This window comes from Saccoglossus kowalevskii, chromosome 2 (assembly GCF_978046115.1).
Source record: "Saccoglossus kowalevskii chromosome 2, keSacKowa6.1, whole genome shotgun sequence".
In the NCBI taxonomy this organism is placed as follows: domain Eukaryota; kingdom Metazoa; phylum Hemichordata; class Enteropneusta; family Harrimaniidae; genus Saccoglossus; species Saccoglossus kowalevskii.
The window spans coordinates 30,508,456-30,523,374 of NC_140642.1; the positions used below are offsets into that span (position 1 = coordinate 30,508,456).

General features: G+C 33.9%; 2 protein-coding genes across 2 annotated transcripts in view; both read left to right on the plus strand.

Moving 5' to 3' along the window:
* LOC102801409 (WD repeat-containing protein 81-like) overlaps window positions 1–9,108 on the plus strand; it is a 32,920-nt gene extending 23,812 nt beyond the window's left edge. The window contains exons 21-26 of the mRNA XM_085505644.1: window positions 783–1,006; window positions 2,746–2,935; window positions 3,275–3,414; window positions 3,974–4,070; window positions 4,257–4,363; window positions 6,416–9,108. Coding sequence (XP_085361770.1) covers window positions 783–1,006; window positions 2,746–2,935; window positions 3,275–3,414; window positions 3,974–4,070; window positions 4,257–4,363; window positions 6,416–6,541 — 884 coding nt within the window. The 3' untranslated portion in view covers window positions 6,542–9,108. The remainder of the gene's footprint in view (window positions 1–782; window positions 1,007–2,745; window positions 2,936–3,274; window positions 3,415–3,973; window positions 4,071–4,256; window positions 4,364–6,415) is intronic.
* A 2,331-nt stretch (window positions 9,109–11,439) lies between these two features.
* LOC100369868 (uncharacterized) lies at window positions 11,440–14,919 on the plus strand. The gene is made up of 3 exons (XM_002735169.4): window positions 11,440–11,570; window positions 13,583–13,842; window positions 14,559–14,919. Exons 1-3 carry the CDS (start codon window positions 11,568–11,570, stop codon window positions 14,722–14,724), a joined length of 429 nt encoding a protein of 142 aa, XP_002735215.1. The 5' UTR covers window positions 11,440–11,567; the 3' UTR covers window positions 14,725–14,919.

The window sequence follows — 14,919 nt, forward strand, 5'->3', positions numbered from 1 at the left end:
AGCGCCCTCAATCAACTTTTTTTTGCTGTCACAGTTTGAAACCTTTATGAGACTACTTTCCAGAAAGTAGTGTGACTGGGTGAAAGCATGGCGCCTGCTTTTGTAATGACGGCAAATACAAACATGCCAGTCTGCTGATATTCAGTAAAAGTAAATCTTATTTTTATCGCGTTGATCATTCAAGAGCATTTGGTATGCCTGCCCAACTCCATAGACGACAATGTTAACATTTCGTTGAGAGTAGTGGTGGTGGGCGACATATCAATTTAAAGGCTTGATGGTCACTGTAGTAGCAGTCAATAGACCATTTCCCATTCTCTGCAAGATCCCCCGCTATTGGTGAAATCGAAAATAAGAACAGGACAAACAAGGGTGATAGTGTTGTAGTGGCGACAAACATCACGTGGGATTTGACAAATGTGAATGTATTTTGGGCGATATTTTCATGCTTAATAATGTGCTGTACACATTTGATGACGGTCAATTTCGATGAAGTAAGGGTATTCAAACGCAATATTCCACTGATCGGTCTTCGCATGTGAGCAATGAAATAAAGAAATTTGAGTTCGAAATCAAATCTATCAATTTTGTTTCAGACGTTCAGCGCATTTCTTTCACGCAACTCGCGAGATCTCACAGTTGAATGGAAAATCAGCTATTGGTGATGACTTTGACAAAATGACTCAATCAAAACTATGAACTGTACCAATTTCTTGTTAAACAATTCTTGGGGGAGGGGTACATTTTGGCCATCATGTTAAATATTTTGTTTTTTTCAATAGGTCATACCAGTTCAGTCCGATCATTATGTGTCTTAGACAATGAAACATCTTTCATGAGCTCCAGTAAAGATAAAACAGTAAAGTTATGGTCATTACGTAACCGTGGTGATGGGTCCAGTCGAATGTCATGCCAGTGGACATACAATTCACATAAGAAGTCTGTATTTAATGTGACGTTCTTGGAATCTATGCGGTTGTGTGCTTCATGCGACAGTAACGTTCATGTAATTATTTTATCTTTGTCTACTTTTCTGCAGTTTTAACTTTTTCACGAAGGTTCTTGGCGGCATTTGTTTTTCACAAGTTGATTGTACTTGTATGCTGCTCCATAAATATAATCTTACAAATGTACCATACTCAATACATACAGATACACTTGCCTGGCTCAATTTTATTTTCCGTATGTTTATATCATTATATGTATTTTCACTTCAGTGTGTAAAGCACATAATTACTGGGTAAAATCTTTGCGGTTGCCCTTTCTGTCTGTCTGTCTGTCTGTCTGTCTGTCTGTGTGTGTGTATGGATGTATGTAAATCTGTACCACTATCATTTCTAAAACCAATCATCGGATTTCAATAAAACTTGGTACATAGATGCTCTGAAATAATGCACAGATGTGTTAGGCTCTTGATGGAAATTTATTCAAAATAAATAATTAATAATTTGAGAATAATTCTTAGATTTTCAGCTGTTCCTTTCATATGCCTACTCTCATAACTACTCAAAAGATTTCAATAAAACTTGATATATACCGGTAGGTGCTCTAGGAGTGTCCACAGACCTGATTTGTTCTTGGATAAGACCATAGACATTAAATATCTGATTTGCATAATAATTAATCATTTTAAGTTGTTTATATTCATATCTTGGGAAGCCATCAAAGGATCTCAATGAAACTGCGTACCCGGTAGGTGCTCTGGGATGTATATTAAGGTATATTAGTGATGCACTTTTTTTGCTTTTTATTATCCTAACAGTCATGGCTATAGACTGTTAAAATTATGTAGAATAAAAATTATTGTGAATAGTGGAACATACTCAAAAAACTATTTTAACATATAGATGACAGGTGCAAACACTCTCTCTTTTGAATGCTTAGCAAGATTTAGCAAGGCTGTACAAAATAGTAAACAGATGTACCCATGAACCAATTTTGACAGGAAACAGAAGCATGATTTAGAAGCTAATTTTTTTTAAATCACTTTTGACCAAAAAAGCACATTTTTGTGCATATTTCAAACTACAGTGACCATAAAAAAAATACTAACAAAATTTTAAAATTCATACAATAAGCTTTCCGCAAATATATAGTTTTGTGGACAAGGGAGGTCATCTTGGTTTCCTAATTAACGAATTAAAATAGCTGTAAGGTAAACTGCATCTCTACCTTAAATGGCTAATTTGAATAAATTGCTTAATAGATTTCAATGAAACTTACGGGTGCTGTGGCATAATCCTCACACCTCGTTAGTTTTGATCTGAAACATGTTGGAATTAATTACCTATTTTGTATAATAATTAGCCAATTTTTAGCTGTTACACTGATATCTGATGAACTACTATGGATTTCAGTGAAACTGGTCTATAGGTGTTCTGAGATAATCAACAGACCTAAGTTTTGGGTGTGCATATTAATTACATAATTGTCATTATAATTAGCCAATTTCCAGCTTTTCCACTTGCGTACAATCATGTTTATTTATAAAGTTTTCTGTTATTATCAACTTTAATCAAGTGGATCAGATTTGTTTCACATTCTCTTATTAACTAACATGCTTCTTATTTAGTAGATTGATCTTAACTCTTGTATATTTTTTTTTGTCTATTTCAGCCTTCAGTCATTGTATTCTATAAGCACACAGGAGTTTTTTCTAAGCTGTTTTTGATTACTCATTTTGAAGACACAGTTCTGAGTTTGTCATAGGATAGTTTTAATAGTCTCAATATGGTTTTTATTCAGATCTGGGATCCTTTCACTGGTAGTCGTGTATTTCAGTTCAATATGTCACGGAATCCAGTCAGTGTCATTACGCCGATATCAGCTCCATCTACATCACTATTAGCCGCCACTGTGGACACCACACTTTGTGTGTTAGATATTAGAAGTGGGAAATATCAGCAGGAATTGAAAGTCACGTCAGGGTCATCAGGTAAGATTTCTCCAATATTCAACAATTAAACTGAAATTACGATCATTTTAGATTATCAAAAAACTAGCCTAATTATCTTGAATTATCAAAACAAAAAAAATTAAAACCACTTATTTTTTTCAATTTTCCCTTGGACAAGAAGCAAACCGTTTTTTTTTTGGCTTAATTATTTGTTTAATATTTAAAGAAGCAATTATATCTATTCTATATCAGGATCTACCGTATTTGATGCTGTTATTATCAAACTTGTTTGTATTTATCATTTAATAATTCTTCATTTGCTGATTACTGTAACAAATACTGGTACACAATAGAATTTTGAGTGTTATTTGTTTGTAGGCCTTGTTCGCTGTTTGTCCGTTAGCAACAGTGGTAATGTTGTAGCTGTTGGGTTTTCGTCTGGTATTCTCTCATTGGTTGATATCAGGACTGGTTTATTACTTGGCGGCTGGAAAGCACATGAAGCAGAAATATTACAGGTAGTTATATTTAAAACTGCTTGATAATTAATGGCATTCTTATGGGTCTATTTTGGGGTGATTGGAGAAGGAATCAATGAGTGTGCATTGAGGCTTGTCAACAATGACAAGTGACAATATTTTAGCCAATGTCAGGGTGAACTTGATCTGTCTACTAATTTGCGGTTTGAAATAAAATTACTTTTCAGATAACCTTGCTCATTTCTGTTTTCAATATAAAACATTTAAGTTGATACTGTGTCCATGATGGTCATTACAATTTAAATTGCAAGTGTGCATCTACATGAGATTTTTATTGCATGCACTATGCCTTGTTAAGAAAATTGCATGCCTTTATTACTCTGTTCCTTTGATATAACCCAAGGTTGACCACTCTGTAAGATTATTTTCATTAATATTATTTGATTCTTCTAGATATAACAAACTATTTACTATTTGGAATAATTTGATTACTGTGGAGTTGATTTCTTATTCAGTGGGAACTAGACTGACTGTAGCATAGTTCTAATTGAGAAACATATATTAATATGCATCTTATGAAACATTTTTTCTATTACAGGTAAAAAATATTGGGAACAGTCATTTTGTCACTTCCTCAATTGATCACCATCTAACTGTTTGGGGAGAAGATGGAACTGAAAGAGCAATATTACGAGGTAAGTCTCAACCAATATTACTTCCATACTTTTGTAATTTTGTAATGGCGATCTTCTCATGGCTACAGTTCCCAACAGAGACCCAATTTTTTAACAAAATAATCTGTTCAAAGATTTCATCTTATCAATGCTGTATCTATGTTTATATGTTTTGTGACTAAGTTCAATATTTTTCATCAAATGTAGGCATAAATGAGCCAGTTCATAGTATTTCTGTTTATGAAGACCAGATCATATCAGCTACCACAGCAAATAAATTGGCTGTACATTCTAATGTGAGCGGGGGAGCACAGGTAAGTTAGATATGTGATAAACTTAACCATGAGATTTATGTGATGATCTAATTACTGGATTCATACTCTTGATAGACTCTTGTTATGGTCCAATATTGGTCACTTCTACTGCAGTGTAATACAGGCTTTCCTTTATCTTCAGTATTGGTCACTTTTACTACACTGTAATATAGACTCTTGTTATGGTCCAATATTGGTCACTTCTACTGCAGTGTAATACAGGCTTTCCTTTATGTTCAGTATTGGTCACTTTTACTACACTGTAATATAGACTTCTGTTATGGTCCAATATTGGTCACTTCTACTGCAGTGTAATACAGGCTTTCCTTTATCTTCAGTATTGGTCACTTTTACTACACTGTAATATAGACTCCTGTTATGGTCCAATATTGGTCACTTCTACTGCAGTGTAATACAGGCTTTCCTTTATCTTCAGTATTGGTCACATTTACTACACTGTAATATAGACTCCTGTTATGGTCCAATATTGGTCACTTCTACTGCAGTGTAATACAGGCTTTCCTTTATCTTCAGTATTGGTCACTTTTACTACACTGTAATATAGACTCTTGTTATGGTCCAATATTGGTCACTTCTACTGCAGTGTAATACAGGCTTTCCTTTATGTTCAGTATTGGTCACTTTTACTACACTGTAATATAGACTCCTGTTATGGTCCAATATTGGTCACTTCTACTGCAGTGTGATGCAATTTTTCCTTTATGTCCAGTATTGGTCACTTTTACTACACTGTAATATAGACTCCTGTTATGGTCCAATATTGGTCACTTCTACTGCAGTATGATGCAGGCTTTCCTTTATGTTCAGTATTGGTCACTTTTACTACACTGTAATATAGACTCCTGTTATGGTCCAATATTGGTCACTTCTACTGCAGTGTGATGCAGGTTTTCCTTTATGTCCAGTATTGGTCACTTTTACTACACTGTAATATAGACTCCTGTTATGGTCCAATATTGGTCACTTCTACTGCAGTGTGATGCAGGCTTTCCTTTATGTCCAGTATTGGTCACTTTTACTACACTGTAATATAGACTCCTTTATGTTCAGTATTGGTCACTTTTACTACACTGTAATATAGACTCCTGTTATGGTCCAATATTGGTCACTTCTACTGCAGTGTGATGCAGGCTTTCCTTTATGTTCAGTATTGGTCACTTTTACTACACTGTAATATAGACTCTTGTTATGGTCCAATATTGGTCACTTCTACTGCAGTGTGATGCAGACGTTCCTTTATGTTCAGTATTGGTCACTTTTACTACACTGTGATATAGACTCTTGTTATGGTCCAATATTGGTCACTTCTACTGCAGTGTGATGCAGGCTTTCCTTTATGTTCAGTATTGGTCACTTTTACTACACTGTAATATAGACTCTTGTTATGGTCCAATATTGGTCACTTCTACTGCAGTGTAATACAGGCTTTCCTTTATGTTCAGTATTGGTCACTTTTACTACACTGTAATATAGACTCCTGTTATGGTCCAATATTGGTCACTTCTACTGCAGTGTGATGCAGACTTTCTTTTATGTTCAGTATTGGTCACTTTTACTACACTGTGATATAGACTCCTGTTATGGTCCAATATTGGTCACTTCTACTGCAGTGTGATGCAGGCTTTTCTTTATGTTCAGTATTGGTCACTTTTACTACACTGTAATATAGACTCCTGTTATGGTCCAATATTGGTCACTTCTACTGCAATGTGATGCAGGCTTTCCTTTATGTTCAGTATTGGTCACTTTTACTACACTGTAATATAGACTCTTGTTATGGTCCAATATTGGTCACTTCTACTGCAGTGTAATACAGGCTTTCCTTTATGTTCAGTATTGGTCACTTTTACTACACTGTAATATAGACTCTTGTTATGGTCCAATATTGGTCACTTCTACTGCAGTGTAATACAGGCTTTCCTTTATGTTCAATATTGGTCACTTTTACTACACTGTAATATAGACTCCTGTTATGGTCCAATATTGGCCACTTTTTATTAGCCTCTAATTGTTATTATGTTTTTTTTTCAGTTAAGCTATTGCAACAAACTCCACTCAGAGGGATTTAAAGGTGTCTTGGTGTGCATGAATACTCTACCAATGAATAGACTTTTGCTACTTGGATCAGATAATGGCAATATATATCTTCTAGCATAAGAATATCTTGTAATGAAATGCTACACTTGAGAAGGTGGGCCAAAGAAGAAATGTTTCAAAGGCACAATTTCAGAATGCAATTGATTTCTTGAATTCCAATTCTTTTAAATATCGTATCAGAAAGATATCATGAATTCAAACTTACATATGACCAGTACTACTAGTATGCTTGGTGACTTCATCTAGTATTTCTGCAGAAACTTTGAATTTAAATGTGTATTTTAAGTTTAATAAAAATGTTGTCGCTCAACTCATTTCATTTAAGTTCACCCATTTATAATATCATATCCAGATTTGTTAAGGGGTGTTTGATAAAGTTTAATTTTTTGCAATGTATGCAAAATTTGTCACACAATTTTCGCTAGTTCAAACGCCAATTTGAAGTAAACTGCATTTTATATTTCAGAAATATTTATGTTGGGAAGATTTATATTCTCCTCTTATGTATCGAGTACTAACTTCAAGAACCTAGCATACAACATTTTTTCAGGAAACAGTTTATCTTGGGCATACTTGAGTAAGGTCACAAACTCTTTGAAGTGGACATGGAAGAGTTCACATGATAAAGTGTTCTGTAGCACAAACTATTATAACATGAATATTTCTAGGAATATTACAGTACTTTTCCTGATCAGTTTATTTTGGTACCTGTCACAGGTCAAAACCAAATGTGCAAGAATGGATTGGTCATTGAATTGATACTTGTTATTGGCCACATCTAGTGCGTTGTAAATCGATGTTGCAACTAAAATAATAAAAAATTAAAAATAAATCATGTTTTAAAAGGGCCAGTGAAATTACATGTTTTTTTCCATAATTCTGTTTCTTTGAAGGCAACAGATGTACCTGGGTATTCTTTTGACACCAAACACATTCTGCTGAACTTTACCACAAACATCTTTTTCCTGTGTTTGGTTCGACATTGTAATTCAAGTGTTGATTATCTTCAGAGATTTTTATGGAAATGCAGCATGTTTTTATACTCGTATGCAGAGTGTAATTTTTACAGTTGTATATATATTATAAAGTATAGTTGTACATTGCTTGTAAACCAGCATTGTCTTGGCTACATAGATGCCTCTTGTGAATCAACATTGAAAATCCAACCTTGCTCTTTGGATATAAAAACTGTGCAGCTTTAAGTTTAGGCGCCACCTTTGTAGTTGACGTGATAATTAAGTTCTTCCTCAACTATTAAAAAAGTTGGCCAAGAAAGGGGTTTAACCCACAATATCAACCACAGCAGGCATAGTCTCTAGCGACCGAGGTATTGCAATGGGAAAAACAGACATTAGAAGGATCATCGTATGTATGCATTTATTTAAATTAACATATGTTCAGTTTTGCACTGACAATGCTAGCGCCCTCATGCAACTTACTTGACGCTGACCAAAGCTGTAAAAACTCAACTCATATTTTTTGTTTCAATATTTCTTATAAACATCTCATTGTTTGTGCATTTGTAGGGCTTCCCATTTAGGTGCATAGAGTACATGTGAATTAAAACGTTATGAGAGATATTTCAAATGTAATTTTCACTGTATTATATCTGTTATGTTTGCTAAAGCTGCATTGTGAATAAAGTAAATAATAATTAAAGCGGGAGGGTCATCACCTGCGCACACGCGGGAATTGAGTCCCAATCGACGATAACAACTCACACTATGAATGCAAAGGCTCATGGGTAGAAGCTTGTAAGTAAACAATAACATGCTATAGCCATCTGACGCATACGCAGGTGACAACTCCCTCACTTCAACACTTGAGTTGTATCACTCATATTTTTCTGGAAAGAGACTCTGGTGAAAACTATAGATATTTTAATCCAAGAAGTTTGTAATACTAAATAAATTGCTTGGTTACATACAATGGGTTATGATTAACTATTGGGGATGCTTTTTTGTACCACACTATATGTGCTAAACTGATTGGACGACTCTTGGATCATTTCAAAATTATATTCATCAGCATCCAAGTGATTTAACGTTTGACCCATCGTGACAATTTTCCTGCAATCTGAAAATAAATAAGTTTAAATGTGAGGTTCCAAACTGTAGTGACAGTATACTGCTTTTATTAGCTCCGCTGTCGACTTTGTCGAGCGGAGCTTATCATGAGTGATTGTCCGTCCGTGTCAATGTTTTACTTTTTCGACTTCTTCTTGAAAACTACAAGCCTGAATGCTTTGATACTTGGTGTATATGTACCTTGGGTAGACCTCTCTCAGATTTGTTCATTCCATGTTGATATCTTCAATTCTCTAATTTTGGTGAATATTTTTGTCATTTTTGGTAGAAAGTGATATTTTCGACTTCTTGTTAAAAACTGTAAGTCTGATTGCTTTGATATTATACATATTGTTCATTTTCTAATGATGTCTTCAGTTCTTTAATTGAAATGTGCATTGATAACAGCAGAGTTATCTCAGCCGAGAGGCTGCTTGTATTCTCAATATATATATTTTGACATTTATTTGATTGAATTTATGTCCCAGTTATATTGGCCTTCATTGATAGAAATGTTATGTACAATAAATGCAAGTGTATATGCACTTTTAAAAGAGAAAATATATGGTACCTCAAGTTTTTAAATATGAATACAAATAAAAATGAGGAGCTATGTTTAGTTATAATAATGCCTCAAATTGGTATTACCCAATTCCACAAAGCATGCAAGTTAATATCCATTGCATAGCAGGCTCTCATAGATCAATAGTTTTCATTCACTTAATATAGTTTATAATCAGTTATTTCCAAAATATGAACAGACTAGATAATGTAAAATAAATAGAATTCACATAGGAAAGCTCTTCCTTTCACAATTTAAAAAGAAGTGAATTATTGGTATTCGGGCCGAATTATTTGAGTCAGTAATTATCTTAGCAGTGAAAATTTCACTGGCAGAAACTTTTGCAAAATAATATTTTCCTGAACAACCACTGGATCATTGAATCATAATGCAAAAACTGCTAGTATTGAAATGAGTTTGCTTCCTCCTGGTTTATACTATGCTTCCTTCAAAACAAAGAATATTGATGGGAACAATTGTGCAGAAAAAGCCATTGCATACATTTTATTTCCTGTAAACAAAATTAAATGCTACTTGAACTTCGAACTTTTTGAGTGTTCTTATTGTTTGACAGTTTGCCTGTGATGTTTAGATGCTACCATATGTGGAAGGTTTTATTTTTTTCCCATATATGGAATGAAACTTAGTACAAAGATGCTCTAGGAAAATGTATAAACCTGATTAGTTTGGGGTTAAAATCTGTTGATATCAATTCCCTAATTAGCATTATAATTCATAATTTTGTGGTTCTAATCACGTTTCAATAAAACTTGGTACATAGATGATTTGTTACATTGCACAGACCTCGTCAGTTTTCGCTCAAATCTGATTTATGTTAATTATCTGATTTGCATAATTAGTTTTCAGCTTTTCCATCAAATTATTTTTAATGTGTCTCTAATACTCTCAGCACATTTCTGGAGTTCTTTCTAAGCTTTCTTTGATTTTACTATATGTGGAATGACAGGTTTTATTTTTTTCCTATATATGGAATGAAAGGTTTTATTATTTTCCCATATATAGAATGAAAGTTTTATTTTCTTTCCTCATATTACTAAAATATCATTAGTATTAGTACAGGCAGACACTTTTACACTATTTTTATTTATTTACACATTGTAAATATAAATAAAATCAATTCAGTTTGTTTAATTCAAACAAACTATTTTGTTACTGGTGTCGTATACCTTGCATGGGACCTGTGATGGCCATCTTCAAAAATATTTATTTGATGTTAAATATTCAATTCAAAGTTTCTCAGTTGCAAATTAGAATCAACTGTATTTTATTTTTATTGATATCGTATCCACCACATATTAGAATATTGTATAATAAAATTTCAACACACAAAAGATAAGAAAAATCATAATTATAATATGAAAAATAAGCAAATACGCAAGGCAGCTGATCTATCTTATTTTAAACTATCTATGAACAAAATACACACATAGTTATGAATGTATACTTAAAACTGTAAGTACGTTTATTAAATTTTCTTTGCAAGTTTGCTTGGTTGAAATTAAATTATATTTATGGGAAAATGTTATTCTTATTTGATAGTATTTTAAAGGTAACAGAAAATGCTTTTCATCTTAAATTTGAGCATTTACACAAGGGGGACATTTTCTGTTTCTGACTCAAATTTATGTTATAAAAGTATGAACAAAAAATTCCAATCTTTTTTTTTCGTTTGTATGTAAGGTAAACAAACTCCATTCATAATATGCGTCGGCAGGTGAAACATTACCATATATGGAGAATGTGCTTACATAATCTTAAAAAAATTAATTGGCCATTCCCCCCCCCCCCCCCCCCGTCTACTGTAAAGATAAACAAAGTATATATTCGAGTCTTAGTCATGCTGTGCGTCGGCAGGTATAACAATACCATATATGGAAAGGGAGATTCCTTTTTTTTCCTCGTGAACCAAATATGGGCAATCCCAAACCGGAGGTCGTCCAATAAACAGGCACTATGATTGGATGACCTTGTCCTCGTGAATCATGCCGGTGAGAAGCCACGTGATCTATAACATGCCTTTGGGCGAATCACGGAAGAATTTTTTTATACATATAATTAAAAAATGAATCTATACTTTGACGATTTTTTGATTATACAATTTATTTTAAGTCGTTCACTGTTATATATAATATTATCTAAACATTGTTTGTAACCGACTATTGGTGATCAACTAATTGAGTACTTGATTTTTGCTCGGAAATCTCGTCCTCAGATGTAACAACGTGTTTTATTGGTCCGAAGCTCAGTTCATAGCCAATCAAAATCGTTGTTAGAAAATATCTTACTGACTGGCGGATTACTACGTCAAAGTATGGCTGGTAATGCGGCACAGGGTATATTTTCTTGTGTCGGTCGGTAAAGGTGATTCAGTGTCATTCAAAAATTGCAGTGACGTTTAAGGTTGTTTTGTTGAAGGTATACAAAATCATCCGTAGTTATGGTAAGTAAATGCAAGCTCTAATTTTTTGAGTGGATTTAAATAAAATTTGATGATTTTTACGTTTTTTTGCGGGAAAACTACTGCTTGCTGCATTGGAAATCACATCGCGTGTGGCAGGTATTTGAACTTCCCATCTAGGGTGGGTACTCATGCTAGTGGCAGCGGCGTGACAGCTTGTCGAAAATGCATAATATTTAACGATATTAGGTCTTAGTAATTTCGGCATATGGCTTTCTATAAATGTATTATCATTATTTTTGCCGAGTAATGTTTTTTTTAAATAAAATATCGGGTGACGGCATTTCCTCAACACACATGTACAGTTTTAATCTACTTCCGCTTTCAGCAAAAAACTGGCCTGACTAACTGTTTTAATAATAATAGTTTATTAATCTTAAACTGAACATCTTTAACAATGCTGCTACATTTCGACGCGTACAATATAACTGGCCTCGTTTGTTGGACCATAAAGTTGTTCATTTTACGCGGATACCTAACGTGTTAAACTTGGGGCGGGGTTGCACCAAATTTCTGTCCGTTAGTTGATTCTGAGAGCATTTAATAGTGATTACTGAAAATCTGTTCTTAATGAAGAATACAATTTAAACTAATTGTTAAGTATTCATTACAAGATCTGTATCCAAAATGTTCTGCCTTTTATTTGGTCACCATCCAAACATTATTCCAGTGTGGTAACTGCAGACAGCCTGAGTTTTGTGTTGATCAAGCTCTTGTGCAGGTTAATCTTTTCACAACAGCAACCGTTCTGCTTAAGTGTGTGGTATGACCTTAAGGTGACCTTCATGGGGTTCAAAAGTTTTTACAGGTTCATAGAATAGGAATTATAAATATGAATGTAAATAATAAATGTACTTTGTTTTAACATAATTGAGTTTCAAAATGCTTCACATTTTATTGACTCTCGTGGAACTTGATATTTAACATAACCTTGTTTGTAGTAACTTAATTTGACTGTTATATGCTGTCATGCCATTGTCTATATTATATCAGTGCATAACATTGTGCACAAGTTAACTATAGAATGGTGGATAAGCAGTACCTATTGTTGGAATTAAGAGGATTAGTTAATGGTCCATGCCTTACTTGCCTTAATTGTTGCTTTCTCTGCTTCCCACAATAAAACAATCTAGACAATTTCATATATCTATTGACAATTAAACATCGCTCAGTTCAATGGCAATGTGGTTTTTAATAGCTGAAAAAGTGGAAAGCGTTGTTTAATCATGTTGAACTCTATTACATTGCCATCCTCTAGTCACAATGATATTTAACTTCTAGTCAAAAAGTTCCAGAGGCAAGAAATATGTACTATTCAATCTTTTTACCAGTCTCTATAAATATAAAGTTGAAAACTGATTTCAAATATGTTTTTTGAAAGTTTCGGCCTTACTACTCTAGATCTTCGATTGCCATTATGTGTCACCTTTTCATGAAATTCAGAATATATAAAAGGAGACTTTTGCTGTGAAAGTGTGCTCATACTGACGATACCAAGTTTAATGTGAATGCTTGCCCTCGACATGTTGTCGAATATGTGTACATTGTCTTGTTGTTGTCTGGCTTCTTTGCTTTTTTCTGACAATTTTAGGCCACACCTATATTCTAGATTTATCACAAAAGACAACAAAAATTGAACTCTGGGCAAGTTAATATTTAATTGCAAAATAGTTGCATGAAGGCCTACAAAACAGCAGACACTGTCAGACATAAACAACCCTTCAGATATCTTCCACTCACTTACAAAAGTGTTATTTAAGATAACCTGACCATTCCTTGATTTGCTAACACTACTAAAACTACTTCATTGTAATATCAGACAATTTTAGTCTCAACAGTGGTGGCCGTCTTGGGATTGAGATTCAATTTAGTCACTGCTGCACCAAACCAGATTGTCAACATGAAACTCCAAAGTGTTTAAGAAGCATCCATAGGGCATCCATGGTATCATATATGCCATATATTTTATAGATACATTTTGGTTTTCTCCACAGGCTTCTGGTGTCGCTGTCCATGATGATGTTGTTGAAGAATTCCAAAAGATCAAGATCGGCCACAAATATAAATATTTGATTTTCAAAATTGCTGATAGCCTCAAAGAGATTGTTGTTCATCATAAAGAAAGTGATAAAGATTGCACGTACGAATCATTCAAAAGTAACCTTCCAGCAGATGAGTGTCGTTATGCAGTGTATGATATGAATTATACATTGCCAGACGGAGGTGAACGTAACAAATTAGTTTTCTATGTCTGGTAAGTTTATTGGCTACCTTGCTAGTCTAGTTGGGAATATGGGGACTGTTAGAGGTGTAACAGTTCTATGTGCCGTTTCTTTCCTCGGTGCATGTCAAAATCACTGCATCTTTGTCTCAGTGAGTAACTGAATTTGCTTTGTATAAGGCACATATTACCTGTTCTGGTCACCCTATCTGTACGTCTTTGCAAATTTATTAGAATGAATTTTAACACGTCACCTGCTGAAAACAAATTGCTGAAATGAATGGGGTGATGTGGTAATTAATGTAAAAAAAATCATCAAAACTAGTACATTGAGTACATTTTTGTATGCAAGGCTCCATAATATATTTGTTTTTATTTGACAGGTTTCAATCACAATTTTTGTACATGCTTCTGTAACGAAGATTACTATTTTACTAGTGAAGTTTTAAATTTAGCAATTATGCAGCAAATTCACAATATAACTTAATTTTGAGGTTCCAGTTTGGACAAACTATGCCACATAAAATTTAGTCCTGTACATCTGTCTGGGCTCTAAATATTCATGCACTCATTCTGTTAACACCAGTTTGTCACTGTATGCCACCACGTGTGCAGGGTTTTCATTAAGATTCATAGTCGGGGGGTTTAATTTATGAAAGGTGGAAGGAAAACTGCCACTCATCATTTGAATCGCAATTTTCAAAGCAGCCATACAATTTGGTTGGTTACTGACTTGCTTATTTTTTTAGGTGTCCAGATACTGCAAAAATCAAGCAGAAAATGTTGTATGCAAGCAGCAGAGATGCACTTCGTAAAAAGTTAGTTGGTGTCGGATGTGAAGTTCAAGCTACTGATGATGGTGAACTGGATTTTGAGGATATCAAAGACAAGGTTTCAAGAGGCGGTGTTGCTTAATTGACTTTTAATGTATTGCCAAATGATGTGCTTCATATAACAGTTTCAATGTTCAGAAATGAACAAATCAGAACTCCAAGAAGCTAGTTTATTGTGTATTTTTTTCTTATTCCTGTCCAGAAAATTTTGTCTTGGTAGTGTAAAATTATCGTGAATAGCTACGTGTACGTTAATATACCCAGTGCTTTCATGGAA